The sequence below is a fragment of the Drosophila innubila genome (genome assembly GCF_004354385.1).
Source record: "Drosophila innubila isolate TH190305 chromosome 2R unlocalized genomic scaffold, UK_Dinn_1.0 1_C_2R, whole genome shotgun sequence".
Lineage (NCBI taxonomy): Eukaryota > Metazoa > Arthropoda > Insecta > Diptera > Drosophilidae > Drosophila > Drosophila innubila.
Genome location: NW_022995374.1, coordinates 21,627,016 through 21,643,173, shown reverse-complemented (window position 1 = coordinate 21,643,173; position 16,158 = coordinate 21,627,016). Strand labels below are relative to the sequence as shown.

General features: G+C 40.6%; 1 protein-coding gene across 2 annotated transcripts in view; it reads right to left on the bottom strand.

The window, feature by feature from the left end:
* LOC117784668 (myosin-M heavy chain) overlaps nucleotides 1–16,158 on the bottom strand; it is a 58,574-nt gene that overhangs the window by 3,998 nt on the left and 38,418 nt on the right. For both annotated transcript variants that reach the window (XM_034622469.1, XM_034622470.1), the window contains exons 2-7: nucleotides 3,673–5,344; nucleotides 2,707–2,901; nucleotides 1,686–1,851; nucleotides 1,461–1,614; nucleotides 1,240–1,385; nucleotides 549–762 (exon numbers count right to left, since the gene is read on the bottom strand). In XM_034622469.1, the coding sequence (XP_034478360.1) occupies nucleotides 549–762; nucleotides 1,240–1,385; nucleotides 1,461–1,614; nucleotides 1,686–1,851; nucleotides 2,707–2,901; nucleotides 3,673–5,344 (2,547 nt within the window). The remainder of the gene's footprint in view (nucleotides 1–548; nucleotides 763–1,239; nucleotides 1,386–1,460; nucleotides 1,615–1,685; nucleotides 1,852–2,706; nucleotides 2,902–3,672; nucleotides 5,345–16,158) is intronic.

Below are 16,158 nucleotides of genomic sequence, written 5' to 3'. Positions count from 1 at the left end.
TCAACTCGTCGTTTTAAAAAGCAGATTTGGCACGATTTTGTCCAAAAAGAAAAAAAAAATAAACGAAACAGTGATTATGTCACTTGAGGTTCACTCTGGAGCCTGCAAAGTGCAGTTGCACTGGCAGAAAAGAAAGTAAACTCTATCAAAGTAATATTACAGTTTACGTATACAAATATAGCTGGTAGAGTTTATGTGTATTAGTGAGCTTTGAAAGCTTTCAAGCCTTGTTCATGATTGTCGCGTGTGTGTCAAAGTCACGTAGATTTCTTACAGTGTAGAGTTGTGCAGTCAGTGCCCGCATAAATATAACTACTTCATCATCCATTCCTTTCCAAATTGAAATTGTTATGTGTTTTGGTTGTCGCCACCAAGAAACGAAACTAAATCAAGCAAACATCGACAACAACAACAACAAAAGCACACACACTTAGTGTAAGTTAAAGCTATGCAAAAAGCTAAGCTTGTCTCTTGTGTCTGTCTCTGTATCTGCATCTGTATCTGTGTCTGTGCCTATGTCTGTCTCTGTATCTGTATCTGACGCTCACCTTCCTCGTTGCCCAGCTGATAGACAAGTTCCTTGGCTCGCGTGGGTATATCGAGCTCCTCGAGCATAACACCTTTAATGTGCTGCGTCCAAATACGCTTCTGGTCACGATTTCTGGCCGTCAGTTTGATTTGATTGCGAGGCTCATCGAATGGTATAACATAGAAGCTGGTCGGTTCACCTGGCAAATGTTCGCTGAGCATCAAGTTCTTTTGCTAGAGTCAAATAGAGAGTTGAGAGTTGTCAGTGATGTTGATTAAATAGATTTAATACACAGAGAAAAAAAATTTGTCCTAAATTCAAGTTAATTATTCTTAATTCCATTTATTAATCCGAAACCGAAATTGTTAAAATAATTAAAATAACCGTTAAGTAAACGATACACGTATAAAATAAAGCTTCGGCTTAATCCAGCAGTTATCATCGTTTTTCAAATGAATTTGGATTTGAAATTTTGATACTGATCATATTAAAAACATTTTTTTTTTTTTAAATCAATGAATTCTTGTTATATATTAGTCGAAACCAATGCACAAAGATTTTACAGTACCGATCACCGATAACCAAAATACCAAACATGACCGAATCCCCAACTGAAATCGAGCGATATGAAAAATTGTACTAGAATCAAGTATAACCATGTGGGATTGATTTTATTTTTTTTCTGTGTAGATCTGAGAGTTTCAGCTTACTGTTATAAGGCTCTTGAACTGCAGCCGACCGTCCTCCTTTTGCTTGGTTATGATGAGCATCGTCTCAAAGAGCAGCACCTGACGCGCCTTGTTGTGCTGCTCCATCAAGAGACCCTCGTGCCGCAGCTCTCGTAGTACGCTGAGATCTGCCAAGTTAAAGTTTAAGTGTGAGATGGAGATGGAGATTGTAAATTTCACGCTTCTGGGAATGCGCCACTCACCTGGTCCCATCCAGCCGTCCAGTATGCCAGATAGCTCCTTGACGCGACTCTGTTGCTCTTGCTTCTTCTTCACTTGATCAATATTGTGGGCCACCTGGCGCATTATGGCATACGCCTCGGCCACCTCCTTGACATCGCAATGCTTGCGCAGGCTCTAAAAGAAACAGAGGTCAGAGCATCATTAAAAGACGGCGACACAGGATCTGAGCAATGAATAGCACTTACGTCCAGCAGCAAATGGTACTTGAGTATGCGTTGCACCGGTTTCAGCAGATACGAGCCAAGGGGCAGGCGATGTTGCAGCAGCTTCTGCGTGGAGGCAAGCAGCGCATTCGTGTGCTTGGCCTGCAGCAGTTTGGTCAACAGCGAGATGGCTTCCGGGTAGCTTGTGCTGTAAAACAAAAGAAAAACACACATGTAATAAAGCTGCTGATTTATGGGCACCAAAAATGTTGAGCTCTTCATCAGGCGAACATGAAATTTGAATTTAAAATCAACTGTAGGAGGACCTAAACGTTGAGACCAAGTCCAAAACCAAGTCGAACTTGGACTCAAACTTCATGATATATGCTCAGCTGTCAGTTGGGGCGACAAATCAAACTGCGACCATCAGCGGATCGCAGTTGCCTTCAAATTGACAGTGACAGCGGCAGCGGACCACAGACAAATGTCAGCTTTTAAATGGAACATGGAGCATGGCGTGCCTGGACTGCCAAAGACGCCATCGCCATCGCCAGAGTCAAGAGCCAAAATCAATGTTCGTGTCCCGCTGCTGGCTAACAGCAGCTGCAATCGAGATCATTTTGGTCAGGCCGTTAACCGTTCTTGGCCAGCATATCAGAGATTTGGCAGACACGCCAAACAGGGATCGTAGCACTCAACTCTTTGTGACTTGAGAAAGTTCGTTTAGAAATAACTTTTGAGTATTCTCTGTTAACTAAATAGAACACTTCTAAGCCCCTGTCTTGGATCTCTTCTGGCAATTGTTGACACGCTACCATTTCAAGTGAATTTTAGAGCTCTTACTCTACATTAAAATGGCCCTCGAGAACTGAGCATTTAAATGTAAGACTTAAGCCTTTGTATTTAAATATAAATTCAAAATTCTTTATCTCAGAAAGAAATTTGTATGGAATCACTTAAACACTCTAATGAAATAATTTTATAAGCTTACAACATATGAGTTAACATATAAATACTAAATTCGATTATTGCATTCTATATACTGTATTCTGTTAATGCTTACCAATAGGTTGTGTACACATCAAAACGTTCCCGTAGGTTTATGAAACATTTGGCTATTTTTCCCGGTTCCATGCCAGAGTTGATAAGCTGCTGCAACAGCATCGAGTTGAATTCGTAAATCTCTTCAATGTTCGCAAAGAGTATTTGCAATTCGTCCAATCGCAGACACGCGCGCTCCTTCCAGTCTAACAGATAACTAGATAGCAGAGTCAAGAGAGAGAGAGAGAGAGAGAGACAAGATTATTATCTAATTGGATTTTAAAATCAACAATTTTAAAATCAACATATTTTTAAAAATTTTATTCTAAATTGAATTTTATTTATGGTAGTTTGAAGTCTACAAAAAAAAACCTCTTCACGAGGTAAAAGTCAACTGACAAAAGATTTTCATGTTCCAAAATTTCTGACACCCAATTTTGTGACTATATTTAATTGACACTTTTAACATGTTAAAATAAAAGAAAATGTAACTTACTAACCATCAAACATACATAAATATATGCAAATTTAACATTTATAGATAAACATAATTTAATGAACAGTTGAATTAAAAGAAGAAATGTATATTAACATAAAATTATATAACATAACATTCATATAACATGATCTGCGTGCGCAACATAGCAGTATTGTCACCAAATTTGGTAGCTCTAGCTCTTTTAGTCTCCTGACAGGTTATTATATGTTCTCCATATATCATATTTCCTCGAATATATTCTCTGTTTATGACCGATCTCGATGAACCTCAGGACTCGTCCCCCCCATGCTGTGTGAAAAATCTCAAGGCTGTAGCTTTAAAATTGCTCTTGTTTTATTATTCATTTACTAAACTGAATATCGTTCGTCACAAAATTGGATATCAGAAATTTTGGAACATGAATATGTTTTGTCACTAGACTTTAACCTCTTAGAGGTTTTTCTTTTGAAGATTAGTTATTAAATGCTACAAATTTTAAAGCATCCTTACCCCTTGATAACCTGACCTAGATCCTGGACAAAGCTGCGCTCCGAGTCCAGAATTTCGAGGCAGGCACGTTCCAGCACACTCATCGCAGCCGTGTGGGATTGGTGATGATCGCCCAGCTCATTCTCGCTCTCGGCCAGACTCTCGACACTGGCCAGGTAAGAGGTGGCTGTCAGTTTGCCATTTAGCAGTTGATCAGAACCCGAGCTGGAACTAGACGATGTCGAGCAGATGGAAGAGGATGACAATGGACGATTGTTGAGACGCGTCAATTCGCTTAATCGCGCCGCAAACTTCGGTTTAATATCTGTCAAAGTGTCAAGGCTCTCGGCAGACAACTTGTTGGCTTCCTCCAACTCAGCCAGCTGCTCGGCGGTGGGCAATCGAAGTGGCATGCCACCACCCAGTGTACTCGCCTTGCCATTGTGGGTCAGACCCTGACTCTTGAGCTTGGTGCGGGCATAGGTCTGAAGTGGAGATGTTGAGTTGGAGCTGGAGTTGGAGTTGGAGCTGTTGGAACTGGCACGGGGAGCTGACACACTGCGTACCAATGGCTTGCCAATCAATGGCTTGTTGATGGCCTCCACCAGAGGTGCTCCTGTGTGCTCCTCTAACTCGCCCAGGTCGACATCACATAGCGTTAACTGTTCAATGTGTTGGGCCACCAGATCAAAGTTGATGGTGTCCACAAAGGGTTCAGGACTCAGTGGTTCACTGGCCACCACGAATTCCTTGTGCCTGGGCGGTGTTGTGGGCACTGCTAGCTTTGAGCTGGTCACCGCCAGTTGCTCCATTTCAATCAGTTTGATGCTCTGCTGGGAATCGTAGCGGCTTAACTTTAATTTGGCAAACGGTTGACCCTCAAAGTGAAAGGGCGTTCCGGGTGCCGCTTTATTGGTCGGCGTTTTATCTTCATCCACGGGCGTAGCCTTTCGAGCGCCGTACTCGCTGCTGGCATCAAAAGTGGACACCAAATCACTGCCCGATTGCGTCGACAGTTTACCCGTGATCTTGGAGAGCGGCAAATGCGACAGCTTTAATTTGGCAGGTGTCGTTGTTCCTGTTGTGAATTTGCCACAACGTACTGGTGTCGGACTGCGTTGCAAGGGCAGAAACGATGCCTGCTGCAGTGCATCAATGTCCACTGCATTCACCGGCTCAGCATCCGCGTGTGTGATGATCCGTTGCACATTCGGCGATAGCACACGAATGTTGTTGCCACGCCGAGAGCTGCTGCTGATGTTGCCGTTGCCACTGCCACTTGAGGCAATGCTATGACTGCTGCCCAGCTCCTGACGCCGTTGCACCAGCCGACTCAGCTGCACGCCATCAGCCTCATCACGCAGACCCGCAACCACCAGCGGTGTCGGAGTTTTTGGTGCCACCAAGTGGGAGTTTGCCTTCGAGTCAAGTGTGTAGCTGCCCGAATGATTGTCGCTGCTGTTGATGCTGCTGTGGCTTGTGTTGCTGCTGTGGCTTGTGCTGCTGCTGTTGCTTGTGTTGCTCGTGTTGCTGCTGCTGCTGCAGTTGCTGTTGCTGCGCTTAGGTGTTGACTCGCCTGTTGCCGCCGTATGGACTTCACTCTTGTTGGTTGTCGCACCACCGCCAACGGCCAAACTGTTTGTCAGTGTGTCATAAAAACCCAAAAGCGAAGGTGCCAACTCTGTGGTGCTGCCTGTTAAAATAGATGGGAATCGATTAAGTTAATTTACAAGAATATAGAGTCGAGTATTTACTACTAAATACTGAACTGATCATAAGCTGATTTCTTATTCTGTTTCCTAAGCAAAGAATATTCTAATAGATCAATCCTCAAAAGTTTCGTAATTTAAAATGAAAAAGAAATATCCAAAAACGTACTTGTTTTTAGTACGCAACGTTTTTATTTTTAACTTCCTTTAAATATTGAAAAAAAAAACTATTTTAAGTACAAAAAAATCTTAGACCAGTTTAGTACAAATAACTCAGTTGTTTCTGGAGGTATCTTAACGAGACTCACGGATTATATATTTGCCATGGTCTTATATATTCTGTCTAAGTTTGGTTAAAATCGTACAACTATTTCGGATGGCTGCGATAGGAAAGTGAAGTCAAAATTTTATATTTAAGATCGATTTAAACTTAATTCAAGATTTTTAGTACGCAGCAATCTTACAATTTTAAGAACTAAACGGTATAAATTCAAGTACTGTCGTACCTATTTTAAGGATGGCATATTTTTGTGAGTGTAACCATCTTAAAGGTCGATTAAGGTCGATTAAGTTTTGGCCGATTTATGGCAACTTGAAATCTTCAAGAATCTTAATTCCTTGCTCTGTCTCTTCTCAATGAATCCCTACAAATCAATTACAACAAATTGATTATGCTTCAATAGAATATAATTTATTTATAATAAACTCTACAGCTTTGTGGGATCTCAATTAAATATGCAAGAGTCGTTGATCATGATCTGCATTCCTCGTGCTGATTTATGCAATTTGCAGTCTTTTGTTTTCTTATAGAATATGGCAATAGGATACAAGAGCAATCATTATAGCTATTGACGATTGACTGGCATGATCTATAATTTATATATCAACTGTCATATGCGTGTGTGTGAGAGTGTATTGCGTTACGTTGTGAATAATGTTATTAAGCTCGCAGTTGTGTAAGGTATTTTGATTAATTGAACTATTTGTGAGAAATGATGAGCAAAGCTTAAGGAATGATCATCATGCCCCATGCCAATTGCCCGTTGACTGTTGCCAGTTGAATGTTGCCCCCTTGCAACTGTTGGCAAAGCAGTTGTTGGTGGCTCTAGTGGTTCTCTTGGTGGTGCTGTTGGTGGTGACTACAGCGTCGTTTGCGACTGCTGCCATGTTGCGTTGGCATATCAATTCACATGTCAGGCCAGCAGGCAGACAGACCCACAGACTGAGCGACAGACTTGCAGGCAGCCTACTTATTTATGCAGCAAACTCAAACTCAAACTGAAACTCAAACTGAAACTCCAACTCAGACGGCAGGCCAGAGAACATGCGCTGTGGACACTACACCAAGTTGTATTCCAAGTCCCGACTTGTTGCCTTGACTGATGGCCGCGTTCTTTTGGCCGTGTTGCTGTTGTACGCTTCCTGCGGCTAAACAACTCAATACATCAACTCGCCAGCTTTAACATATTTCATTTTACGCAAGAAAATTATGGCAAATATCACAAAATTATGTGATGCTGATGCAGCCTATCAACGCGGCACGATCGTTAGACAGCCCACAGAGTCAACATACGAACATGAGATCTAAAAATGCATCAAAATATATATGAACGTGGCCCAAAACAAGATCAGTTTAAACTTTAAAGTGTGGAAAGACTACAGGAAATTTGCACCACGAACTATTTCATTTTCCTACTCTAGATTCATACTTTACTTTGACTTGACTGTCTTAAACATCACTTAATTTTCAAGTATTCGAATTTAAATATTTTCTTAATCGTATTTTAGTCTATATTCAATTAAATTTATTTCTATTTTCTCGGATCTAAGAAGCTAAAAAAACATATGAATTTTACAAAAATACTATTCTTCTCAACTTTTTTCCACTTTGTAATATTCTGTTGCTTTGACATAAAAAAACAAGTTCTAGTCCCTTGACTTCCCTTTCACTTAACTGTACCTAACACTAAAAATTTCTCTTCAATATTCTTTGCTAGTTTCCACATTCTTTTCTCCCCAGTCGACCGTTTGGATAAGTGACTTATATGCGTGTCTAATCCAAAAGCATAATCTTTTAGCACATTTGCCTAACAGCTCAAAGATCTGCCCACAGTTTTGCTAGCAGGGTAAAAACTGTGCCGCTGCGACTGGAGGCTCAGCAAATCAGGCAATTAACTTTAAGAGAAGACTGAGAACACAGAGAGACACCGGCTACTACTGCAATTGGCAATTGGCAATTGGCAGCCGGCAACTGGTTTTCAGCTATTAAGAATCCAACATTAGCATGGACAGGCTACTGCCAGCATCGTCATCCTCATTGGCATCCTCAACACTCGCACAGTAGCCAACGGGCCGCTTTTTCTTCTAATTGCAAACGGTGTCAATGTGGAGCCGGCAAAATGTTGTTGTTGGCTGCATTTGTTTTTCTTTTTTGTTGGCAACAGTTTTAGCCGGCAGTTGCCGTCGCCACGAACAACAATTAGTTTTGCTTGCGTGCCACGCCCACTGTCAGCTGACTGACAAACTGACAGACTGAAAGACAGAAAGACAGAAAGACTGGCTAACTAAACTGATAGACTGATGGAACACTCAGTTGCCTGTACGTCTGTCTGTCTGTCTGTCTGTCTTTCTGTCTGTTCATCTGCTCCGACAGACTGACGACAAGTCGTAAACATGATTTGTACATTTAATTTTCCATCATTTTGTTTCTTGATTATTTCAAAGTTGCGCATGCGTGGGTAGCAAAACCAATGACGAACCTCATGACGCCACACAGATTTTCCAGCTGCCTCTCTGACCCACTTTGGTGGCAATAGAGTTTTGCAGCTTTCTGCTTAATTGCCAGCCGTGGGACGTGAACGTGAATGTGGCAAACTGTGCAGTGCAACAGGCAACCAAACAGGTAACAGGTTATAGTTATGTCTAGAAAATGACCAAAAGACTTAAGTTTTATCATTGTCACCCGTTTAATTAACAAGAATTGCAGAGTATCTGTTTTGCTCAATTGTAAAATACTGTGCAATAATTGTATAATCATTTTGGCGCCCAACGTGTGGTGTAATTTACCAAATTTCTTGAGGTTTAGTTTTAAAATTGTTATGTAAATTATTAATTATTCCGCTTCTTAAGTTGCTTGAACTTTTAATTGATTAAGCCTTAAATATTACGAAGCTAAAAAGCTGATATTTGTTAAGACGTACAATGTATAGCGTTTTATACAACTTTACCACTGAGATTGCTATGCTCTGTAAGGTGCCCGCTTGAAATTAATGCTGTTTAAAGTAGATTTTTAAATTGGCGCCCAACGTGTGTCACAATTTATGCACACTCGAGAACAAAGACTGTGTAATGCCTGTGTAAATGCTGCTGCTGCTGATTCTGATGCTGCTACTACCAGTACAAGTATTGCGGATTACAGTGATTACTTTAATCAATTTATGGTATAATTTGAGGTGACATTTTTATGGGCGATTCGAGGGACTAAGCTCAAGCTAAGTCGCTCTGGCAATCAGCCAACAGATCTGGCAGCAATAAAACTAGCTTGAAAATAAGACGAAAAAAGAGAGAAATATGCAACAAATTTTGCATGTCGCTGTGTCGCATTGTCACAGAAAACAATGAAACGCATTTCGTAATTTTGCAATTGGAGTAGCCCAAAAGCCGACCAATCTGGCACTCTAGCTTTGGCTTTGTGTCCCGGGACATTGAGACTTGGCTGCCAGCTTTTGGTTTCATTTTGCGGACTGGCCGTCACACACACACACACAAACGAACACAGACAAATCCCCTTGCACCTCGAATCTTATGACGCTTGCCACATTTTTGTAGCACGCTGCGGCCCTTTGTCAGTTATGTGTGTTGTGTTGTGTTGTGTCGCGTCGTGTCGTGTGGCGGCTTCAGGTGTCAGAGTCGATGCTATCGTCCGTCCTGGCCCGTTTAAAGTGCGCAATTTATGGCACAGCTGACACAATTTCATAATGCGCGAGACGCAAAGTCTGAGACGGAGATTGAGACTGAGACTGACTCCGAGACTGAGACGCAGCCGCCGTCGATGGCAGGCAAAAGATTACGCGATGTAATATTTTTCGTTCATTTTTTTTTTTGGCTTTGGCTAAAAATAGCCGCTTAAAGCAGAGTTGCCAGAGTTGCCAAAGGTCAGCAGAAGGTGTTGACAAGCTGTAGCCGTAAGTGCTGATTTATAAGTCTCGCATAAGTTGCAATTGTGACATTGAATTATGCGAACGGGCCAGGGAAAGTCCACTCTGGTGTCCACCCTGTTTGCCGATTGCAATCGATTGCGATGACAACTAAATCGATTGCTGCTGTTGTCACCAGTTGTGTACCTCCTCTCCCCTGCCTCTTTTCATGTTGGCATTACAGCAGCGACATTCACGCACCTTGGCCAATATCTATGCAACGTTGAGCGTCTTGGCCAGCTGTTGATAGCATTATATTAATGCGCTTAGGCGATTTTATATGGTGGCGTCGTCTGGCCAAGGTAGACACAGACACACACACACACACACAATTGATATTTTAATCGGCATTTCATTTTGTCTGCTCTCTGGCGCCATTGGCCGTGTTTAGGGAAATGACCAGTGGCAGGTATTAAGCACCACACAGCACCACCAGAGCAGTCCCACCACTTACATACATACTTACATACGATGGTTGGATCATTAAAAACCCATTGCCATACGCAGTTATCAGTGTAAACGTGTGTTAAGCCAAATCAACGCTTTTAACTTGGCCTTTTCGGCACGCATTTTGCAATTGCCATAAAAATTATTCAATGTGTCGCAAAATGCGCTTAAAACACACATACAATTCAACTGATAAGAGTTTACAGACAAGCTGCGGCTGTTTTTATTGTTTATAAATTGAATGCTGATTATAAAATGCCAACAAGTCAGTTTTTCTTTTCCATTTTATGCCAACACCTGCACTCTTAGTATGGTATTACCGTAAGTATAAGTATTATAACTGAATCATTATAGATGCGTCCACATGCATTACGAAACGGAAGCAAAAGCTATAACCAAAATGTTAGGTTCAGAAAATACAGAGAAAGATAAAGTGAGAGAGAGAGAACCACAGCTACTTGGAAAAGCATATGTGGACTCATATTTAGTATTTTTAGTATATATATAACTCAATTTTTATTGCGGATGCAGACAACACCTCAAACAAAACAGAACGGAAGTCAGTCAAAAGTCGAATTACTTTGTACACTTATCGAATCTAACAACAATTTGTACTTAATAAAAAACTTAAACTATTGTTACAAGTAAAAGAAATACTTATCAATATTTTATTATTTTTTTTTTTATATCAAACGATAGTTTCTGATATTGCCAAGATTGTAAATGCTAAAATTGATGTCTATATCTACCATCAATAAGTATTCTAAATTTTCCATCTATAATTTTTTTTATACCTCCTTCTCATTGATAGATACTGATAGACCCAAGTACTTACGATTGTATAATCAGAATAAACTCTTTTTTTTAAAGAATGTTGACGAGTAACTTAATAAAAAAAAACAGACACCACCATAAACTTGAGATAATTGCTAAGCATTGTTTGGATGCAGCTAATAAAAAAGAATCTTTAACTGGAGTTTACATACAAAATATTTTGATACATATACAAACTGATACGATAGTTACATTGCCTTCCGGAAACTATGAACGAGAATGAACACTGAAGTCACTTCAAAATTAAGAAAGAGCATAGGAAATTGAAGCAAAATTTTGCAGACGCATAAGCATAAAAGTTCTTAAAGATCATCTCCCCCAGCGCTGGTTAATTTCCTCGACGTGTATTTTATTTTTAGAAATAGCCAGATCGTATGGATCACAGGCACTTAAATGGTTTCTTCACCGAGTTGTCCACAGAGGGACAAGCCAATGTGGCAACTTTTGCTTTTGGAGCAGAAAAATAAATATCTCTGCTTGAGCAATTTTTGCAATTTCCAGCGAAAAGTGAAATCCTTTTAAGCGGCAGCAAACAAAAATCTAGGAAAATGTCCCCACGAAGCCAGAGCTAGAGCTGAAGCTAAAGGCGGCTCCAAAAAGTTATAAATCTTGTTCATATTTGCACGTGAACAAACGACAAACCGACAAACCGACAACCCGACAAAGCTCGACAAATGGACAAACGGACAACGTCCACTGGCCCCAGACGAGACGAAGCCATAAATGTCACGCAGCCGGACCAAGTCGATGTGTTCCAGGCCTAGAGGCCAAACGGGCCTTAAACCTCTTCGCTTGCATATTAGTTTTCCACCAAGCTACGTGCTAAATTCCATGGCCAGAAATCCATTAAGCGTCCCAGGCCAGAGTGCTTAAATCTCATAAAGCGTTGCCAGCTAGCTTGAGGCAGCTGCTTCTAAATTAACCCACCTCCAACTCCAACTCCAAATCTCAACTGCAACAGCGTCGAGGAGGCCACTTGAGGCATGCGACACTTGCAGTCACGCAGCGGCAGCAACAACAACATCCACAGCAACAGCAGCAACAACAGCAGCAGCAGCAACAGCGGCAGCAACAACAATAGCAACAGCAGCGACAGCTGCATATTGTTGCCGTCGGCTTGCACTTTGCACTTCAGCCCGAAGGAGTCTCGAGTGTCGTCAACAGAATACGATAGAATATCAGTCAGTCAGTTGACAAGGGAACAACTTAAAACTACCCTGTACACAGACTAAAAAAATCATTCTAAAATTTAAGTTTTAAATTCATGCTTTAAGGACGTATTTTTTAATTATGTATTCAGGATATTAGTGTTAAATTAAGATAGTACGTAGACAAAATGTCAAATATATTAAAAAGTCAACATTAAAAAAAGGTAGAGATGCCTAAATTAGTTGATCTGAAAACAAATCTTACAGTACCCAAAAAATGAAAATAATGTTGAGAAAAATCGAGCTTGATTTAAGTCTTTGTACTTGGCTTAAAAGAATCCGGGATTACCGTACTTCTGGCACCGCAATTTTAGCCCGGAATCTCGGACTTTTTTTCTGTGTAGGAGTATAGTAGTAACAGTGTAGCTTTTAAGCTCCGCAATCTTTGAAACTTGTTCAAAAATAATGAAACCCCAAAATATGGTTGTATTTTTTTTCAAAAATAAATTAATGAGACTGTTTTTTAAGCATTTACTTTCCGGACTGTATATTTGTTGTGTTATAATACAATGTATTTATTTATTATCAACCACTTTACGGAGTTTCGATTCTTTAAGACTGATATTTTGAATTGTTTTTTTAATAATTGATATAATAATAGCAAGCGATCATTGTAATTAAAATAGATAATTAGAATTAAAAAGATAATACTCTCAAAATATAATAGGTCTTCCATTTAACAATAATTGAACTCAACTTGCACCTGCAATATAGCATTCCCAACCCATTCAACATTTACAGGGTATAACAAAAACTTGCCTGTATTGCAATGCAGAGTCCGTCGTTGACTTTGACATGACGAACTGAACTGCGTGACTCTGGCATTTGAACAGGAATATAACTGAGAAGCAGACCCTGCCCCTGAGCCATAAACAGAACAACAACAATAACAACAACATCAACAACATCAGGAACAACAACAAAATGTAGCAGCAACTGCGTCTGTTCGCCTGATGAATTGCAAACATGCCGAGAAATGCATAAAAGTGTGAAAAATATTGCTAAAAATAGCAACAAAATATGCAAAGACCTAAAAAAAAATAAAATAAATAAAGTACACGTAAAATGCTTGCAACATTTTTGCAAAAAACTAATTTCGCTTGCATTTTGACCAAATGGGGAAGGCAAAGACTGTTGGCCTTATGCTAATGCCACGGTTGTTATTGCTGTTATTGTTGTTGGCGGTGCCAAGTATAGACCGCAGATAGTCAGACATGGCCATGACCAGTTCCAGTTCAAGGGCTTTTTAAGGCTGGCATTTCGGGTGAAATTGGCAACATGCAACATGCCGCATTGTGCCGAATTTGGTCAAAAAGTTGTTATTTGCTTTCGGCGATAGTTAAACGCTGATAAAGACATATAAAATCGAATCGCATTATGTAAGACAGGCACGTTTAATTAGGCGATAAAAAGTGCAAAAAATTGCCAGCTTTTTATACATTTTTGTAAATGTTTTTGCTTTTCGTTTTTTATGGAAAGCGGCTGCAATTTGACCTCGACAAATGACGCCCACGCATGCGTCTAATGCAAATGGACAGCCAGACAATAAGTGGGAGAGAGAGAGAGAGATCAAGATGTTGGCCGAGATTGTTAATCTGTGTGGACATCGTCAACGTTTTGGCTGCGGTTGCAGTGCGGTTTGGCTTTTACAGGCATTCGCTTTTCAAATCAATTTATCCGTATCAAATACGCATCTAACGGAAAGCGAAAGCCACACAATGAGCAGGAAACGTCTGTCAATGTTTTCAAATCTCCAACTCCCTACAACTGTAGTTGTTACTGTATACAGTTTCAGATCTGTTTCAGCATTATACATATTTTGATTGATTGCCAGGGCCCAAAAAGTGGATCAGCGATTGCATAAGGCAAATGCACAACGTGGGTGAGGTAAACTGACACTGAGACACTATCTGAGACTGAAATACAGAAATCTGTACTTTGTACTGGTAACCCAGTCTAGTGCGCACAAAACTGTCAGTCTGTAAGACAGTTCATCACAACTGACACTGCACTTTTGAAGGCCAAAAGTCTAAAGGTGCATTTAGCAGTCAGACAGACAGACAGACAGACGGACAGACAGACAGACAGACAGTTTTAAAATATTGACTCAAGATACGCACTGAAATCTACTTATTGTTAACGGCATTGTGACTGCAACTTCCACATTCCCTGTCTCTTTCTCTTTCTCTGTCCCTGTCTCCGTCTCTGTCTCTGCCCCTGGGCTATCTAGCTGCTAATGAGCTTCATAAATAAGCCGCTGGGTATCACTGGCTTGGATAAATTTGCATTGGCAGTGGCCTGTTGACACGAGCCAACATAAGATATCTTTGTTAACAAGCTTGCCAGTTGATTTGTTCTTCATCTGCATTTTTCTTTTTAATGTAACTTGACTTTATGACAAGTCAATTCAACAGCTTACGAGGGTCGCTTCCAAGTACTTACACTGGAAAAAAGGATCAAAATTTGATATAATATATAATACAAGGAAAAGCAGAATACAGAAATATTTATAAAATTACCAAGCCAGAAACAAATCTAAATGTATAAAAAAAAAAAAAACAATACATAAAATAAAAAATATTATAAATTGAAAAATATTATTAAGAACTTGGTCTTATTTTAAAGGGTTTCAAAACCAAGATGTGTTTTCTAACTTTAAGAATTTTATGTTCTCGAACCATTTTTTAACCAAAATTCTTAGTTTTAAGTCCATAAACTTGATGTTAGAACATATTTTTAACAGTGTACCAATATCAAAAGCATTTAAGAAAGTAATTCTGTTGCTTACGTGTACAAGCTTAAACTTTTCAAACTGCACTCGCCATGAACATGGCTTAAAGTGCTTGGGTAAACATTTGCAGCTAATCAACATCAATAATAACATACCTGCAAAGAGAAAGAGTTGAGAAAATAAATTAGTGACTTGAGTTCAGTTGACTTGACTTAAGTTAAGTTAAATTGAAGAGGCTACAAATCTTAAGAATTCCCCGCAGGATAGAAGACAGCCTAATAAGTATACCCCCTATTGATGATGTACCGTATTTAGCAAGGCCGCATGTGGAATGTGGAGCTGCTTTCGATGCCCATAATGGGGCGGCAAATAGTGCCATATGACCATCATGAAACTAAAGATGAAGATCAAGACGATGCACCAGAGACTTAAGCAGTGTCTTGGCCAATGTCAACGACGCGTCGTTGAAAGGCATCAATTGATGGTCAATGCACCGCACACTCCACACAACAAAAGTGGTTCAAATGCTCACTGACTGTTTTTCTTCTTCGTTTTTCTTTCCAGTGAAAATATGCCAAAGAGGCAGAGAGTGAGGCGACGGTGCAGATCACTTAGATGCCAACTTGGGAACATAGAGAGAACGCGTTTCAGAGGCCATCATCCTCAGATCGTCCAAGTGTCTGGCCAGACCACCGGCGTTGTAGCTGCAGGCGGCTTTTGACTAGGCTCAACTTGGCCTGACTTGGCCCGGTTCAGTTCAGCTCAGTTCAGTTAAGTTTAGTTTAGTTGAGGCTGCTGTAATTGGCAAGTGGAAAAATCTGAACAGGAAAATAGGGGGACAGCGGGGCGATCATAAAAAGCAGGTCAGCGACTGGCGGCAGCCTCTTGTTGCAGATGCTGCTGTTGGGGCGAAAAACAATCAAATTATGGCCACATTTGTATGCCAGCATCTTTAATTGATGGACAGGCCCCTCCAATGTTCGCGCATTTGTTGCACAGCACATAAAAGGTGCAACGGAGAGGCATGCCACAGCGCCCAAAAGGAAATGTACGACTAGCATCATAAAATTTCACTGCCAATGGCCAAGCTCGACAGTTCGCCAGTCAGCCAGTCAGGCAGTCAGGCAGCTGTCCATCAGTAATTTACAGCACCAAATAGCCTGGACGATGACCGCCCATATGTTAATGAAGTAGACAGAAGAATCTTCAACTTGCATAGGATCGTATCGGATCGGCATTGGACATGGACATGGACATGGACATGGGGGGACTCTTCTAGGTAAATGTCCAATGCGTGATGAAAGACAGGAAAAGAGGCGCACTACAATTTAGCGCTTTAATTTGATGGCAAGCAGACGACAAGCAGCTTCAGTACCTCAGCA